The 15855-nt window shown below is 37.8% G+C and overlaps 1 protein-coding gene and 1 non-coding gene across 2 annotated transcripts; both read left to right on the forward strand.

Moving 5' to 3' along the window:
- Positions 1-538: 538 nt before the first annotated feature.
- Positions 539-14773, forward strand: LOC104911102 (cytoskeleton-associated protein 5-like). Its single transcript, XM_010711358.2, has 18 exons — positions 539-679; positions 983-1108; positions 1753-1902; positions 2259-2462; positions 2707-2842; positions 3646-3839; positions 4291-4463; positions 5608-5781; positions 6213-6333; positions 7034-7213; positions 7649-7836; positions 8264-8339; positions 9023-9211; positions 9293-9430; positions 9952-10035; positions 10129-10288; positions 11724-11878; positions 12321-14773. Exons 1-18 carry the CDS (start codon positions 554-556, stop codon positions 12573-12575), a joined length of 2829 nt encoding a protein of 942 aa, XP_010709660.1. The 5' UTR covers positions 539-553; the 3' UTR covers positions 12576-14773.
- Positions 6382-6492, forward strand: LOC116216722. The gene has a single exon (XR_004160039.1). It is a non-coding gene; the product is annotated as a small nucleolar RNA SNORD67 (small nucleolar RNA).
- Positions 14774-15855: the final 1082 nt, after the last annotated feature.

Raw genomic sequence — 15855 nt, forward strand, 5'->3', positions numbered from 1 at the left:
GCCTTGTGAACAGCTCATTCCATATTATAAATTTGCTTGGCCTTCTTGGTTTCAAGTAATTGAGAATTTATTCTTACCATTCCTGTTCTGCTGTGAACAACAGTGTTGAATCCATGTATTGAAGGAAATTTATCTCCTTTACAGTTGGAAAGGTAAAATTTTGAACACAGGAGCAAGAAGAGGAGGAATATGTTTGAAAGCACAGTCATAGCCTCAGCTGCGCATGCTTGAATTGTTTTTTCGTTGTGATTTTTTCCTATTTATTTTAAAGTTAAGCAAAAAAACCCTTGTTTTATAATCCGTTTGCTTCTATTGCCTCAAGTAATGTTATGAGAATAACTAATGCAAGTCCAGATCTATGACAGAAATGAATGGAACAAACTTTGAAGGATGTTGTAGGCTTGCTGAGGTTAATATATTTGCTTGTCAGGGCTTTGATTCTGGAGTTAATGCCTCTGCAGTGAACACAAAAATAAATAAAAGCCCATGTAAGAGATTTGGATTGGTAACTCTTCCAAGTAAATACGTCTCTTAACAACAAAGCCTTTTTTTTATGGCTTATTTACAGCAGTCAGATGTTGATAGCACTGTGTCCAAGGGCAGTACCAGCCTGTCCAAAACTAATACAAACTTCAGCAAAGGCAATACCAGACTGACAAAGAGCAAATCTATCAAACAGGTACTACATTGGGTTTTAGGTATGTGCGTGGGTAACTGGTGCACTGGTCCAGAATGATATGTCATCTTTCACAGGGTGCTGTTGCACACACTGTCACGAGTATTGCTTCCACAGCAGCAGAGCACATACTTTAAAAAATTCTAATCAACTTTATTCTTTCAGCTTCTCTCTGGCTCTTGTTTATGTAGGCAGCATGAGGTTGGCTGGCATCTAATGCTTGCTATTGCTTGGACTAAGGCATATGTCTTGCATTGCTTCCTTGCAAACCTTGGGTTTGGGGTTTTTTTGTTTTTGTTTTCTCAGGGTATACAGGGGAAGAAAGTATTAAACAAGCCTACTTTGAAGGAGGATGATGACAAATCAGGTCCCATTTTTATCATAGTCCCAAATGGGAAAGAACAGAGAATGAAAGATGAAAAAGGACTGAAGGTGAGAAAGAACTAAATGCATTAACTTTAACACATCCTTTTGTTCTGGCATTTAGAATTTATGCTAGGACGTGAAAGTTCTATTCTCTGTTTGTCCTTTGGGTTGTTTATCTAGTGCCCCAGTTGACTTGCTTAGGCCCATATTACTTTGTGATGTTTGTCAGTTCATCAGATTTTGTGCATCCGTATGTTCTTGTAGAACTTCTTACAGCTTCTAAGAGATGATCCTTAGCTTTACAGTGTCAAGTTGATCAACTTTTTGTGCATATATGTAATGTTGGAGTTCTAGGATCCACATTAAGTTCTTTATATGTACTTTGAACGGTACTTCTTAACAAGCTTGTTTTTTTGTGCACATGGAAACTTTGTTGCTTGAAGTATGCTTTATTGATTACTTGCCAGTGAGTAGGCCTATGTAGCTTAAAAACAACCACTCTAAGTATTTGATAGTAATTAAGTTAACAGCCTAAAGATGACTGCTCAACACAGGATCTTTAATGTAAGCCAAGACGAGCAAGTTTTCCCTTTATCTTTTGATAATGAAAAAATTTTGAAAACAGAGACTGAAAACAGTGCAATTTGCAGATTTTTTTCAAGAACAAAAAGTGCTGCTTGCTTTGAGTTCCAAATGCTGACTTTTTGCAGGTGTTGAAGTGGAACTTCACTACTCCTCGTGATGAATACATTGAACAGCTGAAAACTCAGATGTCCAGTTGTGTAGCCAAATGGTTACAGGATGAGATGTTTCATGCAGACTTCCAGCACCACAACAAAGCACTGGCTGTTATGATTGAGGTAAGTTTGGATCTGTGCTAGTGGATGACAGCAAAAATAATTAATCCTTGCTGTCTCATCTTGAATTAAAACTAACTAGGAGTGTTCTGAGAAGCCAGAAGTAACTGTACTGTGAAATTGAAACTTTTTTCAGATAATTAATGAATTTTATGGTTTTGAGGAGAAGAGAAAATTAGTTTGTTTACTAGAGTTTTTTTCTTAAGATTTCAGAAAGCTCTGTAAGTTAAAAGTGAGCACTTGAAGCTTTAGAAATCAGTGTGTGTAGACTGTCTTAGCAGGCATAACTTTTTTCTTATTCTGATTTCTTGAACAGTGTGTTTCACTTTGCCCCTCTTTTTTCCCCGTGTTGTTTGAAGCATTTGGAAAATGAGAAAGATGGAGTCATCAGCTGCCTGGATCTAATCCTAAAGTGGCTTACCCTTCGGTTCTTTGATACTAACACAAGTGTTCTTATGAAAACACTTGAATACCTTAAATTGCTTTTCAATATGCTGAGTCAAGAAGAGTATCACCTTACGGAAAATGAAGCATCGTCTTTCATCCCATATCTCATCATAAAGGTACTATTTATTATACAGAAGTTAACCTCACTTTCTGTGGGGAACATTGCAGGATAACAAATTACTACAGTGTTTGATGCTCATTCTGAATGTATTGCGTGTTTGCCTTTAAAAGGCATTTTCCAGAAGCAGTTTTTGCACTGAGAATAATTTTGACTGTGTTGACATTAAACTACTCATCAGTATGAAGAGACTGTTCAAAATGTTTAGTATTTCTTCCCAACTGTTTTTGCTGTTCTATTAGGTAGGAGAACCAAAAGATGTCATCCGCAAAGATGTTCGTGCCATCCTGAATAGGATGTGTCTCATATATCCAGCCAGCAAAATGTTTACTTTCATCATGGAGGGGACAAAATCTAAAAACTCAAAACAGCGTGCAGGTGGGAAATGGCATTACATACTAAGCAGTTTCAATTTTTAGCAATGTTGTTTTGCATCCTGAAAAGCCAACGTAACTTGTAGTGGAAGATGAGATTTGCCTTGTACATAGAAATATATGCACTTGCAAGTAACCCTGTCGTGTATTTTACTTAAAAGAAGAATAATCTTGCTCTTTATTTTTTATCTTTGGATGGTATAACGATCTGTTGATAGTAATTTAACATTAACATTAAGTTTGAGTCTTCCTTGAGGAGACTGGTTTTAATAAAACAGTGCTGTGGAGAACAATGATAGTACTGTCCAAGTCACTAAGGGAATCTGATAATATGATCAGAACTTTGAAAAGGTGTCTCTATGCTGTACAGAAGTCTCAACTGTTTTACTTTAGGAATTGTTTACCATATGGTGTTTTAAAGTTCAGTTTCATGATCACCTTGAATATTTCATCCTGATATATCTAGAAGGTTAAATTCTATGATATGACACTACAAAGTTACAACTGTCTAAACTGCCTAGTTGTGAAGTTAAACATCACATAGCTCACAGTAATGGGAAATACTTGGAAAGGTATGGGAATGACTGACAGCTTTTAGATGCTTGTGTGCTTCTTTATCTCATAAATCACCCAGAGTGTGTGCATCTATCAACATGGAGGGCAAGAACTATCATTCTGTTAATTAACTGAGCATTGTGATTCACCCTTCTGTATAGTGAATGTTAGTTCTCAAACAGCATGGAAGTCAGAGGATTGTTTCCCAGCAGCTTTAATTTTGAACGTGCTTGTGTCATTTTCTTCCTTCAGAGTGCCTGGAAGAGCTTGGATGTCTGGTTGAATCCTATGGTATGAACGTATGCCAGCCAACTCCAGGGAAAGCCTTGAAAGAAATGGCAACTCATATTGGTGATAGAGACAACACCGTTCGCAATGCTGCACTGAACACCATTGTAACCGTTTACAATGTTCATGGTGACCAAGTATTCAAGCTGATTGGAAATGTGAGTGTAACTGGAAATACGATGGTTGAGTTGCAAGTACTTGGAACAGGCAAGCTGTAGCAGGACCTTGGCTTCTGTAGTAGAGTCCACAGTGTTAAAATGTTGCCTGGGGTTCATAAGTATAGAGGATATGGAAGGGTGGATAGGTGTGTTTTGTTCTTCAGCAACAATTAAACTTATAGTGCTAGGATTTGAATTAAAAATAATTTGTTTCTTGGAAACAGTGTGGGCTAGAAGTGGCTGTATTTCATATTGTAGCTTGTCAATATGGATTAACTAGCTCCTGAAGAAGCATCTGGTAATCAGGTGACCCTGCTGGAGTGCTCCTAGATGGTAGTATTGACCTGCCTTGGAATTGCGAAACCTCAGCCTGCAATAATCGTGTCACCTACAGGAGGTATACGTTTCTTCTAAAATTCATTCAACTGAGTGAAAGCATTGTTTGTTTTAGCTGTCAGAGAAAGACATGAGCATGTTGGAGGAGAGAATAAAACGGTCAGCCAAGAGACCATCTGCTGCTCCAGTGAGACAGGCAGAGGAGAAACCTCAGCGTATCCAAAACATCAGTGCGAATGCTAGCATGCTGCGGAAGGGGCCAGCTGAGGATATGTCTTCCAAACTCAAGTATGTAATGATATGTTATAGTCTGCAGGTGGTATAGTGTATGTGCTAATATCATGTCCAGCTATGTTATTTTATTTTGTGTATCATCATTGCATGTTGTGAAAATTGGCCAAATAATTTAAAACGGAATGTCTGAAACTTTTTTTTGTCTTGTCTGTCTTGAAATCTTTCTAAATGGTCTTGTGCCTTTTTTCACTGCTTCTCCATGGACAGAATTATGTATCGCACTTATAGGATGTAAGTACTGCCCACTAACTCCTTAGTGCCGAGGCTCTTCTGTCTTTCCATTTCTATCCTAGTCATCCCTTCCGAAGGGTGACAGGTTTATCATGGTCAGTTCAGTAGATGTATAGATCTATGATCTGAACAAAAGAAAGAGAACAACAGCAGAAGTTTCTGCCAAGGTGTCTGTAGGTGAAGCTGCAGGCAGATATGGCACTTATGGTAGACAGCTGTTGGAAATGTTGGGAGAATGGCCTGTGTGCATTTATCTGGACCGTTTCCCTAACTTGTTAGGATAATTACATAGTACAGAATTGGATGAGCACGTGTGAAACAGAGCCTGGAGAGATGGTATTGGAAACAAAAGCTCAGAAACAGTGTCTTACCTCTTACTCATCATCTTGGAATAAAAGTCTCTGTTGGAGAATAGTGTACGACATTTCCTTGAAACTTTTAGTATGAAGTACAAGTTATATGGGAGAATACTATATTCAGTTGAGCTTGCAATGTTTCTGTGTACACATGCATTCTATTCATCACCTAAAAACACACATGAACTCCAAGCCTGTATTCCATTAATGCTACTTTAAACTGTGTTCAATGATCTCTGACAAAATTAGCTAGTGTATACCTAAAACCACTATGCAGTGGTTTGGGGGGGGGGGCCTCATCTTGTAGGTAGGGTAGCTAGGTAGCAAGGAAAGCAAGTAACTGGCAGTTGCTCTTCTGGCTCACAAAATTTTGTTTTACTAATAGCTAGGGGAGAGCAGCAAAGGGGAGTCTTTAAGGACCTTGAATAAAATCATATCTCCAAAATGTGTGCTGTTCTATTACGAGAGCTTTAGGGCTACCAGTAGATGCTAGGACTGTTACTTTTGCTGTTGAGTGTATGTAATAAACATCTCTCTCCTGGTTTCTGTAGCCAAAATCGCAATATGGGCAGTCACTCTGAGACAGCACATACAGTTCCACGGGAATTTCAGCTGGATCTTGATGAAATTGAAAATGATAATGGTACTGTGAAATGTGAGATGCCAGCACTTGTACAGCACAAACTAGATGACATCTTTGAGCCGGTCCTGATTCCTGAGCCGAAGTGAGTCTAGTTAGATCTAAGTAAAACCAGTAAGAACTAAATAACTATTCTGAGAAACTGAAATGACCAGTTTGTACATTCAGACCTCTTTACCTGAGAAGGTGAAGTGTCAGCTGTTTTGAAAAGAGACGTCAAAGTCATGATCTACGGTACTGTTTTGATTTCTGGGTAGCTGTTATTTCTAATGGAAAAACCTGAGTTACGGTTATTTATTTTTGTGTTGTCTATCTTTTTAAGACAACATTGATCTTTCTAAATGTGTTATGTCTATTACCATACTGGTAAACTCATAGATATGTTATTAGAAATTGTTTCTACCTTGAATGTCCCCCGTAAAGATAAAATTCTTGTCTAAACTGCTTCTGAAAAATTGCAGTTTATACTAACTAGGACACTCCAAAGGGTAACAAATCCTGTTTTCACCTGTTTAGAATCCGTGCTGTGTCGCCACACTTTGATGACATGCACAGTAGCATTGCTTCTACTATCAACTGTGTCATTTCTCAAGTAGCCAGTGGTGATATAAATACAAGCATTCAGGCTCTAGCACAGGTAAGAGAACTAAGGTGTAACTATTCATACTGAACTAAGCTGTTTCTCAGCGAGGTTGATGAGCTGCACTCTGGTGGAGTAACCGTGTCAGGTGACATGGACTCTGCTCAGAATCTCCCTGATGACAAAACTAAGTGCACAGGGGCCATCTGACTCGCTTTAGTAACATCAATTTCACTTCTGTGTTGCAGAATAGACTCTAACACAAACTACTTTTCTCCCCCCTTAGTGCTTTTTATTTTTTGTCAAGTACACATCTATGCTATAGAGACTATACTATACAGATTTGAAAAAGCAACTGTTGCCAATGAAACTTAACTTTTAAATGTAAACTGCTGTGCAGACTCAGCAGAACGATTTTGTATCTTCCCTCATAGTTAAAGCCCACTCTATGAATGTGTGAAAACTATGTAGAAATGTTTTGTCTGGAAGATTTCACAAAGTTGTTAATTCCAGAATCTATAATAGATGTCAAGACTGTACAGGATACTCATCTTTTAAAGAGATATAATTGTAACATATTGTATTTGGAATTAGCAATAGAAGTTTGTAGTTTACTGATTTTAAGTGAAAGCTTGGAATGGAAATACCTTGGCAAATAGATAGGGGCAAGACTTATGTAAATATTTTTAAATTATAGCTATTTTGCACTGTTTTCATTATGTTGACTTGGGTGTTCTGTTTTGTTTTTGAATCTTAGATTGATGAAGTTTTCAGACAGGAAGACAAAGCAGAAGTTATGTCTGGCCACATTGACCAATTTCTAATAGCTACGCTTATGCAGCTTCGGTTAATCTACAATACACACATGGCAGATGAGAAGTTAGACAAAGATGAGATAGTGAAACTTTACAGCTGTATTATTGGGAGCATGATATCGGTAAGGATTTGACCTATAAATTAAGGTGAAAAGCAAGTAATTTCTATGCTGAAGTTGCAGCCAAATGGAATATCTGAGCGGAGCTGACTTGTACCTAGGCTAGCACACTGTGATTTTATGAAAGGTTTCTTGTTAGTTATCTGCTCACCAATGCACCTTTTTGGAGGGACCAGAGAATAAGTAGTAGGGGTAGGGAAGAATGCCTGTTTATTTCTTTAATAGCTTACAGCCATCCTGATGTTTCTATTTAGTTCTATTTTAATATTCCTTAAGCTTTGTATACTTAGTTGGATGTTTAAGTATTTTCAGAAGTTACTCAGAAATCCACCACTGAGGAATGAAGCAGGAATGTCAAAGGATTCAATAGTGTAGTGAAATCCCTTTATTGAAGTGTTTTATGTAGGGAAGTCTTTTAACCTTGTTTTCAATTGGTAGCTGTTCCAGGTAGAGAGTCTGGCTCGAGAAGCCTCAGCTGGTGTGCTAAAGGACCTAATGCATGGTCTTATTACATTAATGCTGGATTCTCGGGTTGAAGACCTCGAGGAGGGTGAGCAGGTCATCCGATCAGTCAATCTTTTGGTATTGAGAGTCCTGGAAAAATCTGACCAGACCAACATTTTGAGGTATGTTGTTTAATAAAAAAAATAATAATAATAAAAAAAATTAAAAAAAAATCATGACTACTACTCCGTCTATTCTGTGTTCCTTGAATGAATAATTATGTTCATTAGTCATTTGTAAGCAAAGAATCATGTCTATAAGATTGTTTAGCTAATAATAAATAATTGTCGGTGGTCATTAGTGGTAATGCTTGTCTGCATAGTCTCTACAGCTGAAGGCAGGCTAAGCAAACTAGATTGGTGTGGTTGTATACATTTGGTATTTCAGCAGACTGTCTCTTATTTGCTTCTGAAGTGCTATAAAGAGAGAGCTCTTATATGGCATGATGTGGACAGCTGGAGTAGCCTCTGGTGTAATATTGTGTTGAGAAATTAGCCATTTTGTGTAGTGCTTTCCTGTGTAATTCAACTCTAAACTTAATCCTTCTAGTGCTCTGCTGCTTTTACTTCAAGACAGTCTGCTAGCAACAGCCAGCTCTCCTAAGTTTTCAGAACTTGTCATGAAGGTGAGCCTCTAATAGTGGTTTTGAACTCTGAAATGCCTGGTTATCTGAATCAGCAATGTAGCTTTAAAGAACAGATAGTTTAAAAAAAAAAAAAAGTGACGATAACTTGAAATATTTATTAAATGTTTAATTCAATGACTTCATTCTTTCTACTGAGAGAAAGCTTAACACCTGCTAGTAGTTTACAGAAGATCGTATATGCTTATACATGCTCCACAGAGGGAGATACAGTCACCTGCTTGACTTATTTTCTTAGGCACACTAGTGTACTGTGCATTCAAACAATCCCAGGCTGAAACTGGCTTATATGTCTTACAGCACCCTTCTATGCCTGGCATGATTTAGTGAGAACTTCAGCATTTTTAATAAGGTTAAACCTGAGGGCATCATGCTGTGTTCAGGTGTACTTGGCTTCTTCATGCAAAATGCTGTCTCTTGTTATTGGTAGTAAAGTCAGTATTACTACACACAGTTTTATGCATCACTTCTAAAGGAAGATCTGGATAGAGTGCTGCTAATTAGAGACCATATGTACCAATAATTTTAACAGACACAAACTATGTATGTCAGTGTATGTAGCAGCAAAATGAAACAACTCAAAGATAGTTTTGTGTAATTTGGTCTTAAGTATTTAATTATTTCTTCCTGGAGTTGTCCTGCTTTAAGTCAACCTGTCATTCCAGTGTCTGTGGAGAATGGTGCGTCTTCTGCCAGAAACCATTAATAGCATCAATCTGGATCGGATTCTACTGGATATCCACATCTTCATGAAGGTCTTTCCCAAAGAGAAGCTGAAGCAGTGTAAGAGTGAGTTTCCTATAAGGACATTGAAGACACTGCTTCACACCCTGTGCAAGCTGAAAGGGCCCAAGGTCAGACCTGGCATTGGTCATGTACTTCTTTAAATTGATTTGTTCACGTACTTTGTAAAGCTTCTGCCTCTTTTTCTTTAGATCTTAGATCACCTAACGATGATAGAAAACAAAAATGAGTCTGAGCTGGAGGCTCACCTGTGTAGAGTAATGAAACACTCCATGGACCAGACTGGAAGCAAAGCTGATAAAGATACAGAAAAAGGGGCTTCTCGCATAGTAAGTAATAGAAATATGTTGTATGGCAATTTATTCAGAAAACAAGCTTCATTTAGTGATGGAGTAAGGATTATTCTTCTCACATGCAGGTGACTTTGTAAATAATCTCCTACTTCTATGGCTGTTTTAGAAATCTAGAGTGTTTCTAGTATTACCTAAGTATTGTGTATATATGCCAGGGTGAGATGGTCTCTTGAGACAGTGATGTGTGCAGCATGGGCTTTATACTGCTTGCTAATGCACTTCATTTACTAAGAGGTAACCATATCCAAACCAGATCTTAAATGCTGGCCTCTCAGAAGCATGCTTACAGCTTGGTTATGTCTTTATTCTTCTCTGTAGCTGTGATTATATAGAACTCTTGTAAAGGTTTTCTTTGGTGTTTTTTTATTTTTGAAGTTCTGTATCCAGCTAACAAACAGATCTGATGAAGGTACTGTGAGTTTGTCTGAACTTCCCTTCATTTTTTTAAGAGAAGATTGTATTTCACTTCACTTAGAAGTTTCCCTTTATTTGTTTAGGAAGAAAAAGCCTCAAAAGCCAAAGTGAATGATATTTTGGCAGAAATATTTAAGAAGATTGGCTCCAAGGAGAACACTAAGGAGGTAAGCGCTCTCTTCCTGTGAAGAAGAAAACATGATGCAGTAGAGTAGTGTATGCAGCCTTTGTAGTAATACACAGAAACTCTTCCCTCCTAGGGTTTGGCAGAGCTGTATGAATACAAAAAGAAATATTCTGATGCAGATATTGAGCCCTTCCTGAAAAACTCATCTCAGTTCTTCCAGAGCTATGTGGAAAGAGGCCTCCGGCTGATAGAAACAGAAAGGGAGGGAAAAGGACGCATTGCTTCTTCTACAGGTACATATTACAGCAACAAGGTTGATTTATAAGAAGCACTTGCACGTGTCACATTTTAAACATCTCCAGATATGTTTGTTGTTTTTTTTAATGAGATTCTAAAGTAATTCACATATTCTTAGTGCTTGTGTTAGTATGGTTTGCAGGGCAGAAGTTCTTTGTTTACAAGGAAGTTGTTACAACTGTCACCGCATTAAGTGAATCTAAAAGTTTTTAGGCAATTTGAACTGTTTCTACAGCAGTTTTTTGTGATGACCCTGTTCTAGCAAATAATCTTTGATATTGGATACATGATCATAAAGCATGCTTTAAGTTTGTTAGTGAGTCTTTTCATTGCAGATAAACATGAATTACTAATGTGATATTAGGGAGGGAATGAGACATATAATGAGTAGCAGTACAAACTAATGTTGTCCAGCAAAGCTACCTTTAATTTCTGCTTTTTTCAGCTGTTTAACTGTGTCCTGTGTGATTACTTTTAGCCTTTCTCCTGCTACTGCTTGTTCTTCTATCTGTATATTGTAAATTACATTCAGAAGAGGGTTTATCTTAGCACCTCTTAAATCTATCTGACTAGATATAAGGCAGAACTTCCTGTTTATCTAAAACTCTGTACAGCTGAGAAATGTTGATTGAGCAGTAAATGCTTTCAAAACTGGATTTGTGCACCAGTTTTCTTCCCCCAACTATAATAGTTGGAGATAATGAAAGATGTTGTTCTGTCTTGCAAGCTATGCTTAACTGTAATTCTCCTTAAATCTTCTTTAAACACCCTTGCAGTAAACTAATACAAAACCCTCTTCGAAATAAGTCTTACAACTTGCCATTCATTTCAGAATGGAAGAAGTTTCTTTTATAATGTATAATCCTTCCCTGGTCTTCTAGCAGAGAAGCTTTGAACACCATGTAATATTCCTTTTGGACATCACTGTTTCAGTCTGAACTGGAATTTGCAGTAGTTTCAAGTTATCTGAACAAGAAGTAAAGAGGATTTAGAATCAGTGGTGAGGTCTGACTGAGTACTACAGAGTGTAGCAAAAAATGGAAAGCTCCAAATATTTCCCATCCTGCCAGTGTAATTGTTATGTTCCCTCTATTGTTTACCTTTGATTTGCATCAGCATCTTTCTCCCCATCCTGCATGTGTATACACATACCCTTCCTTTGCCAACTGTCCGCGTCATTGCTACTTCTGGACCTGCTCTACTACTGCTTTATGTCTTCATTTCTTTTACTGCTTTCTTTGAAAGAGTGAAATCTGAAAATTACCTGACAGGCATGAAAGAGCCAATATTCCTATCCTCGCAAATGCACATAGTTTGTTTAATTCTTCATCTCTTGCATCTTATTTGAAGCAACTGATTAAGAGGCTTATTTTTGAGGTTTTTAATCTTTCTTTTTTTTCCTCTTGTTTTTATAACACTTCTCCTTTCCAGGAATTTCTTCTCAGGTGGAAGAAACGTGTGTTCCTGTTTCTACCCACACTGTATCTTCATCTATAGGAAACACAAATGGGGAGGAAGTGGGGCCTTCAGTTTACTTGGAACGATTAAAAATTCTCAGGCAACGTTGTGGCCTTGACAATGCAAAGGTATTGTATTTGACAGCACTTGGAAATCCTGTGGGATTGTACCTCGTTTACACTTTCTTTATAAGGATTCAAATGATTGGCTCTGCTGCACCTAAGAGAAATTCACATCAGAATCTAGATTTGCTTTGAGGCTGAAAGTGTCAGGGATATAGTGTGACTTCTTAATGCAAATGGTTGGACTTGTACAGTTCCTTTGTGTTCATACTGACACCAAGTTAATCATTTGCTACTTAAATTATAAGAACTGAGTAGTGTAGCTAGCTTTGCATGGTTCTGACTTTGACACCTGACTTTAATAGCACTGGTGATCTAGAGCAATATGGTTCCTTTCCTTTCTTCTATTTTCAGTGCTTTTTATAAAAATGAAAAGCCATTAACTGTGTTTTGTACTTAACGACTTTTGCTATTGTCTGTCTTAACACTTCACTTTTCTTCACCATAGCAGGAAGACAGAGCACCTCTGACATCTCTGCTCTCTAAACCAGCAGTCCCTACAGTTGCATCCTCTACTGATATGCTTCATAGTAAGCTCTCCCAGCTCCGTGAGTCACGAGAACAGTACCAACATCTGGATCTGGACTCCAATCAGACTCATTCTTCTGGTATTGGAACTACCATGGCTTCATCCTCTTCTGCAGCAGCTAATATTGATGACTTGAAAAAAAGATTGGAGAGAATAAAAAGCAGTCGCAAATAGAGGCAGCATCATGGTTGCTGTCTTCAGCTTTAGTTTACTAAACTAGAAGTCTTCATAGTTAAATGGCCTCGTTTAGGCCTCATGTATACAAACTGGTTTATGTATAATACAGTGGATTTTGGAGGGACTGGGTCATTGTGGCACAAGTATTTGTACATAATCTGCTTCTCAGTGAGCATCTCTTGACAATAGAAGGCTGTCTGTGTATTAGTATTAGTGTACAGACCTGTAAACAACCATCCTCTTGCTCAGACTAGTTTCTCATAACTTTTTTTATTTGTAATATTGTCTTTAAGATCTTTTTCCTAGTTCTTAACTCTTAGAAAATCTTTAGTGGTTTCACTTTTAATTTTGTGAATTCTTCTCCATGTAATCCTTGAACTGTTGATTCTATATGGACACATGGCATGAAGTAACTAATTTAAGTGTCTTTTGTAAATAAAGTTTGCATTAACTATACCAGTCTTTATAGGAACAGCAGTGACTGCTGGTGAGAGAAGTTGCTGTCTATTCCTGAATGTTAGTGACTGGGCATCTAGAAATTGAACTAAGCTATTCTTGAAATGAACCTAAAGCTTGGATATTTTATAGGGAAGATGAGTGAATATACTATGTCTGGGTTGCAATCCTGAGACTTTGCACTCTTCTATGAGCAGTAGTGTATTTTTTTTCCATGTAGTTGCTGTTTTTTGTTTTGGACTATGGTTTCCGTAAGTTGCAAGTAAGTCGAGAATATTTAGTTTGCTGACATGCTTATTTTAAATTACTAATCCTTGTATTGCCTCTACCTGGATGAAGCATAGTCCCTTCTGTGTATAAATGCTTTCTCTTTGAGGGAGTGTGCTGCTGTTGATAAGAAATAGATTAGCAGTGATGTACAGTCAGTGGCCTCATTTATCCTGAACTCATTTGATTAAGTGGTCTTCCTAATGGAGTTTTCAAATGCAAGTAGACCACAGCACCATATTCAGTTGCACTTAAACATCTAATGTTAGCAAACCCTCCTGTTTCGTATAACTAGAAAATGCCTACTAGTGCTAGTCTTCAAAAGCTGTAGTCAACTGCTTTTTGAGTGAGGAGTGTATTCTGAGTAGCCTTCTTCAGAAGCAGCAAGTATGAAAGCTTAAAGACCTACACTGTGTAGCCTTCCTCGCCCATTCATCTCTCAGGAGGTGATGTTTTCACTTTGCTCCTTCACTGCCTTGTGTGAGCTGGTTGCGAAGCATTAGTTGCACATCTGTTCCGTAGCTAGAACAGAGCTATTGAAGAGTTGGACAGGCAGGCTTAAAGCAGCATTTTGTTATTCTGGGTTCTGATCCTGGCTCCATGTAACTGCTGCTTTTGGTGTTTGCTCTGGGGGCCGCGGGAGTCTCAGCATTTGGGCTGTAGCTGAATCAATCTTGCCTGATTACAGTGAAAACTTGGTTTTAAATCAGTACGTGTACAACAGGTCTATGGCAGAGCTGCTGCAGATGGCTGCAATTTTCCTTTTTACAGGACCCCTTGGCTGGGGTTACAGTGGATTTGTAATACTGCTTGGTGCTTGTGGTGAGTTTATGCACTGTGATAGCAGGTGACTTGTGAGCAGTCTTCATCCTGTGTTAACTAACACGATGCCCTTCATTGCTTCACACTGCTTTGATTCAGTAGTTGCGGTCTCCTATGCTGACCTGGAGCAGTCGTGCCCTTTTATTAAACAGACCTAAATGGCAAGAGAAAGTTTTGGCCATTGTTGATAAGTGCAGACGTTTTGTGCACTGGGGGCTATTGGCAAATAGTTGTTTGGATGTCATTGGAGTTACTGCCACTACCTCTCAGTTACCAGCTGCTTTTTGAAACAGTTACTAACATATAAATGAATCCATATTTTTATTTACTGTACCATGTCTAATAGACATTCTGAAGAGCTGTTTGTTAATTAGTTCAGGATGTTAAAGCGGCAATGCCTGCAAACTTGCATACTACTATTTTGATCAACTATTTTAGACTTAAAACTGATTTGGAAGTGAAGTACAGGAATAATGAGTAGAAGAAGATATAGTTGTTTACTATGAATGAGTTTTTTGCCCTGTGTCTTTGTAGTGTTTGGACTCAATATCCTGGGAGTTCTAAACTAAAACTTGTGCACATAAATTAATAAAGCCTAATCTTTAGCCCAGAAAATATTTAAATAATATTAAACTGAATTTTAAAAATGATTCCTCTGTATTGTTTGTAATAAGTCTGCATTAACAGTGACTTACTCCAGAAGTTGTATGGTCCTGGTTCTCCGTAAGTCCTCCAGGTTTCTCTCTAATTATAGTTGTGAGTAGGATGAGGCTATAAAATTCGAGCATTAGGAGGGCTAAGAATTTTCATTTTTCAATGCCTGTGGTTATCAGTGACTTGAAACAGTTGTGGAACTTGAGCATTTGAGGTTGGTTTTATCAGATACCTTTGAGAGGTGGTTTTTATACTTCCCTTGGGCAATCAAAATGGGCTGTCCTCATTTGATTCCTAAGTAAGCCAATTTCAGTGAGGTAGCAAAACACAGTAACTGATTAATAACTTCATTTATTTCCAATGAATTTCGGATAGTTGTCTCTATCATCTTTTTTTCAAGTCATTCTCTTTCTTTAATACTCCATTTGAAGCAGAAGCAACTTTATTGCCTCTTTCTGTAACTTGATGGCACTGTGAAGGATGAGGGATTTGAGAATATGATCTTTTGGGGAGCAAAGATAGCTTCCAAATCCCTCATTACTTTAAGAGAAAATTGGTCCGAACAGATTGGCTGGTAATACATGTTTACTATTGTACTTCTTTCATGAATGCTGGAGCAAAGACAAAGAGGTGGGGCTTCTTTTAAGGATGAATCCTAAACAGTTCTATAGGAACAAAATAGGTACGGTACCAGATGCTGTCTTTGGAAGACCTTAGAAAACTGTGTGTGTACAAATTGCTTCCTTCTGAATCTAGTTATGCCAGCAGAAAATATACTTCCAGATCCCAGCAGTACTTGCCATATAGAAAGTTACTGCTGTGCAGAAATGCATGTGTTACTTCATCTATTCAAACCCCTGTTTCTGTACATGGTTAGTTACACACAGATGACATCTGTAACTTAAGACACTAACTTTATAAGGAGCAGTGCTGGTATTTTGTTGCTGCTGTTGTGGCTGAGAACAATGTCTGTCTTAGCAACAAATGCTATAGTTGCTTTATTCTTGAAGTGGCATTTTGAATAATGCTACAGTTCCTGTAAGGTGGTAGGTATCTCCAGTTTGTTATTTCAGATTTC

This window comes from Meleagris gallopavo, chromosome 5 (assembly GCF_000146605.3).
Source record: "Meleagris gallopavo isolate NT-WF06-2002-E0010 breed Aviagen turkey brand Nicholas breeding stock chromosome 5, Turkey_5.1, whole genome shotgun sequence".
Classification (NCBI taxonomy): Eukaryota; Metazoa; Chordata; class Aves; order Galliformes; family Phasianidae; genus Meleagris; species Meleagris gallopavo.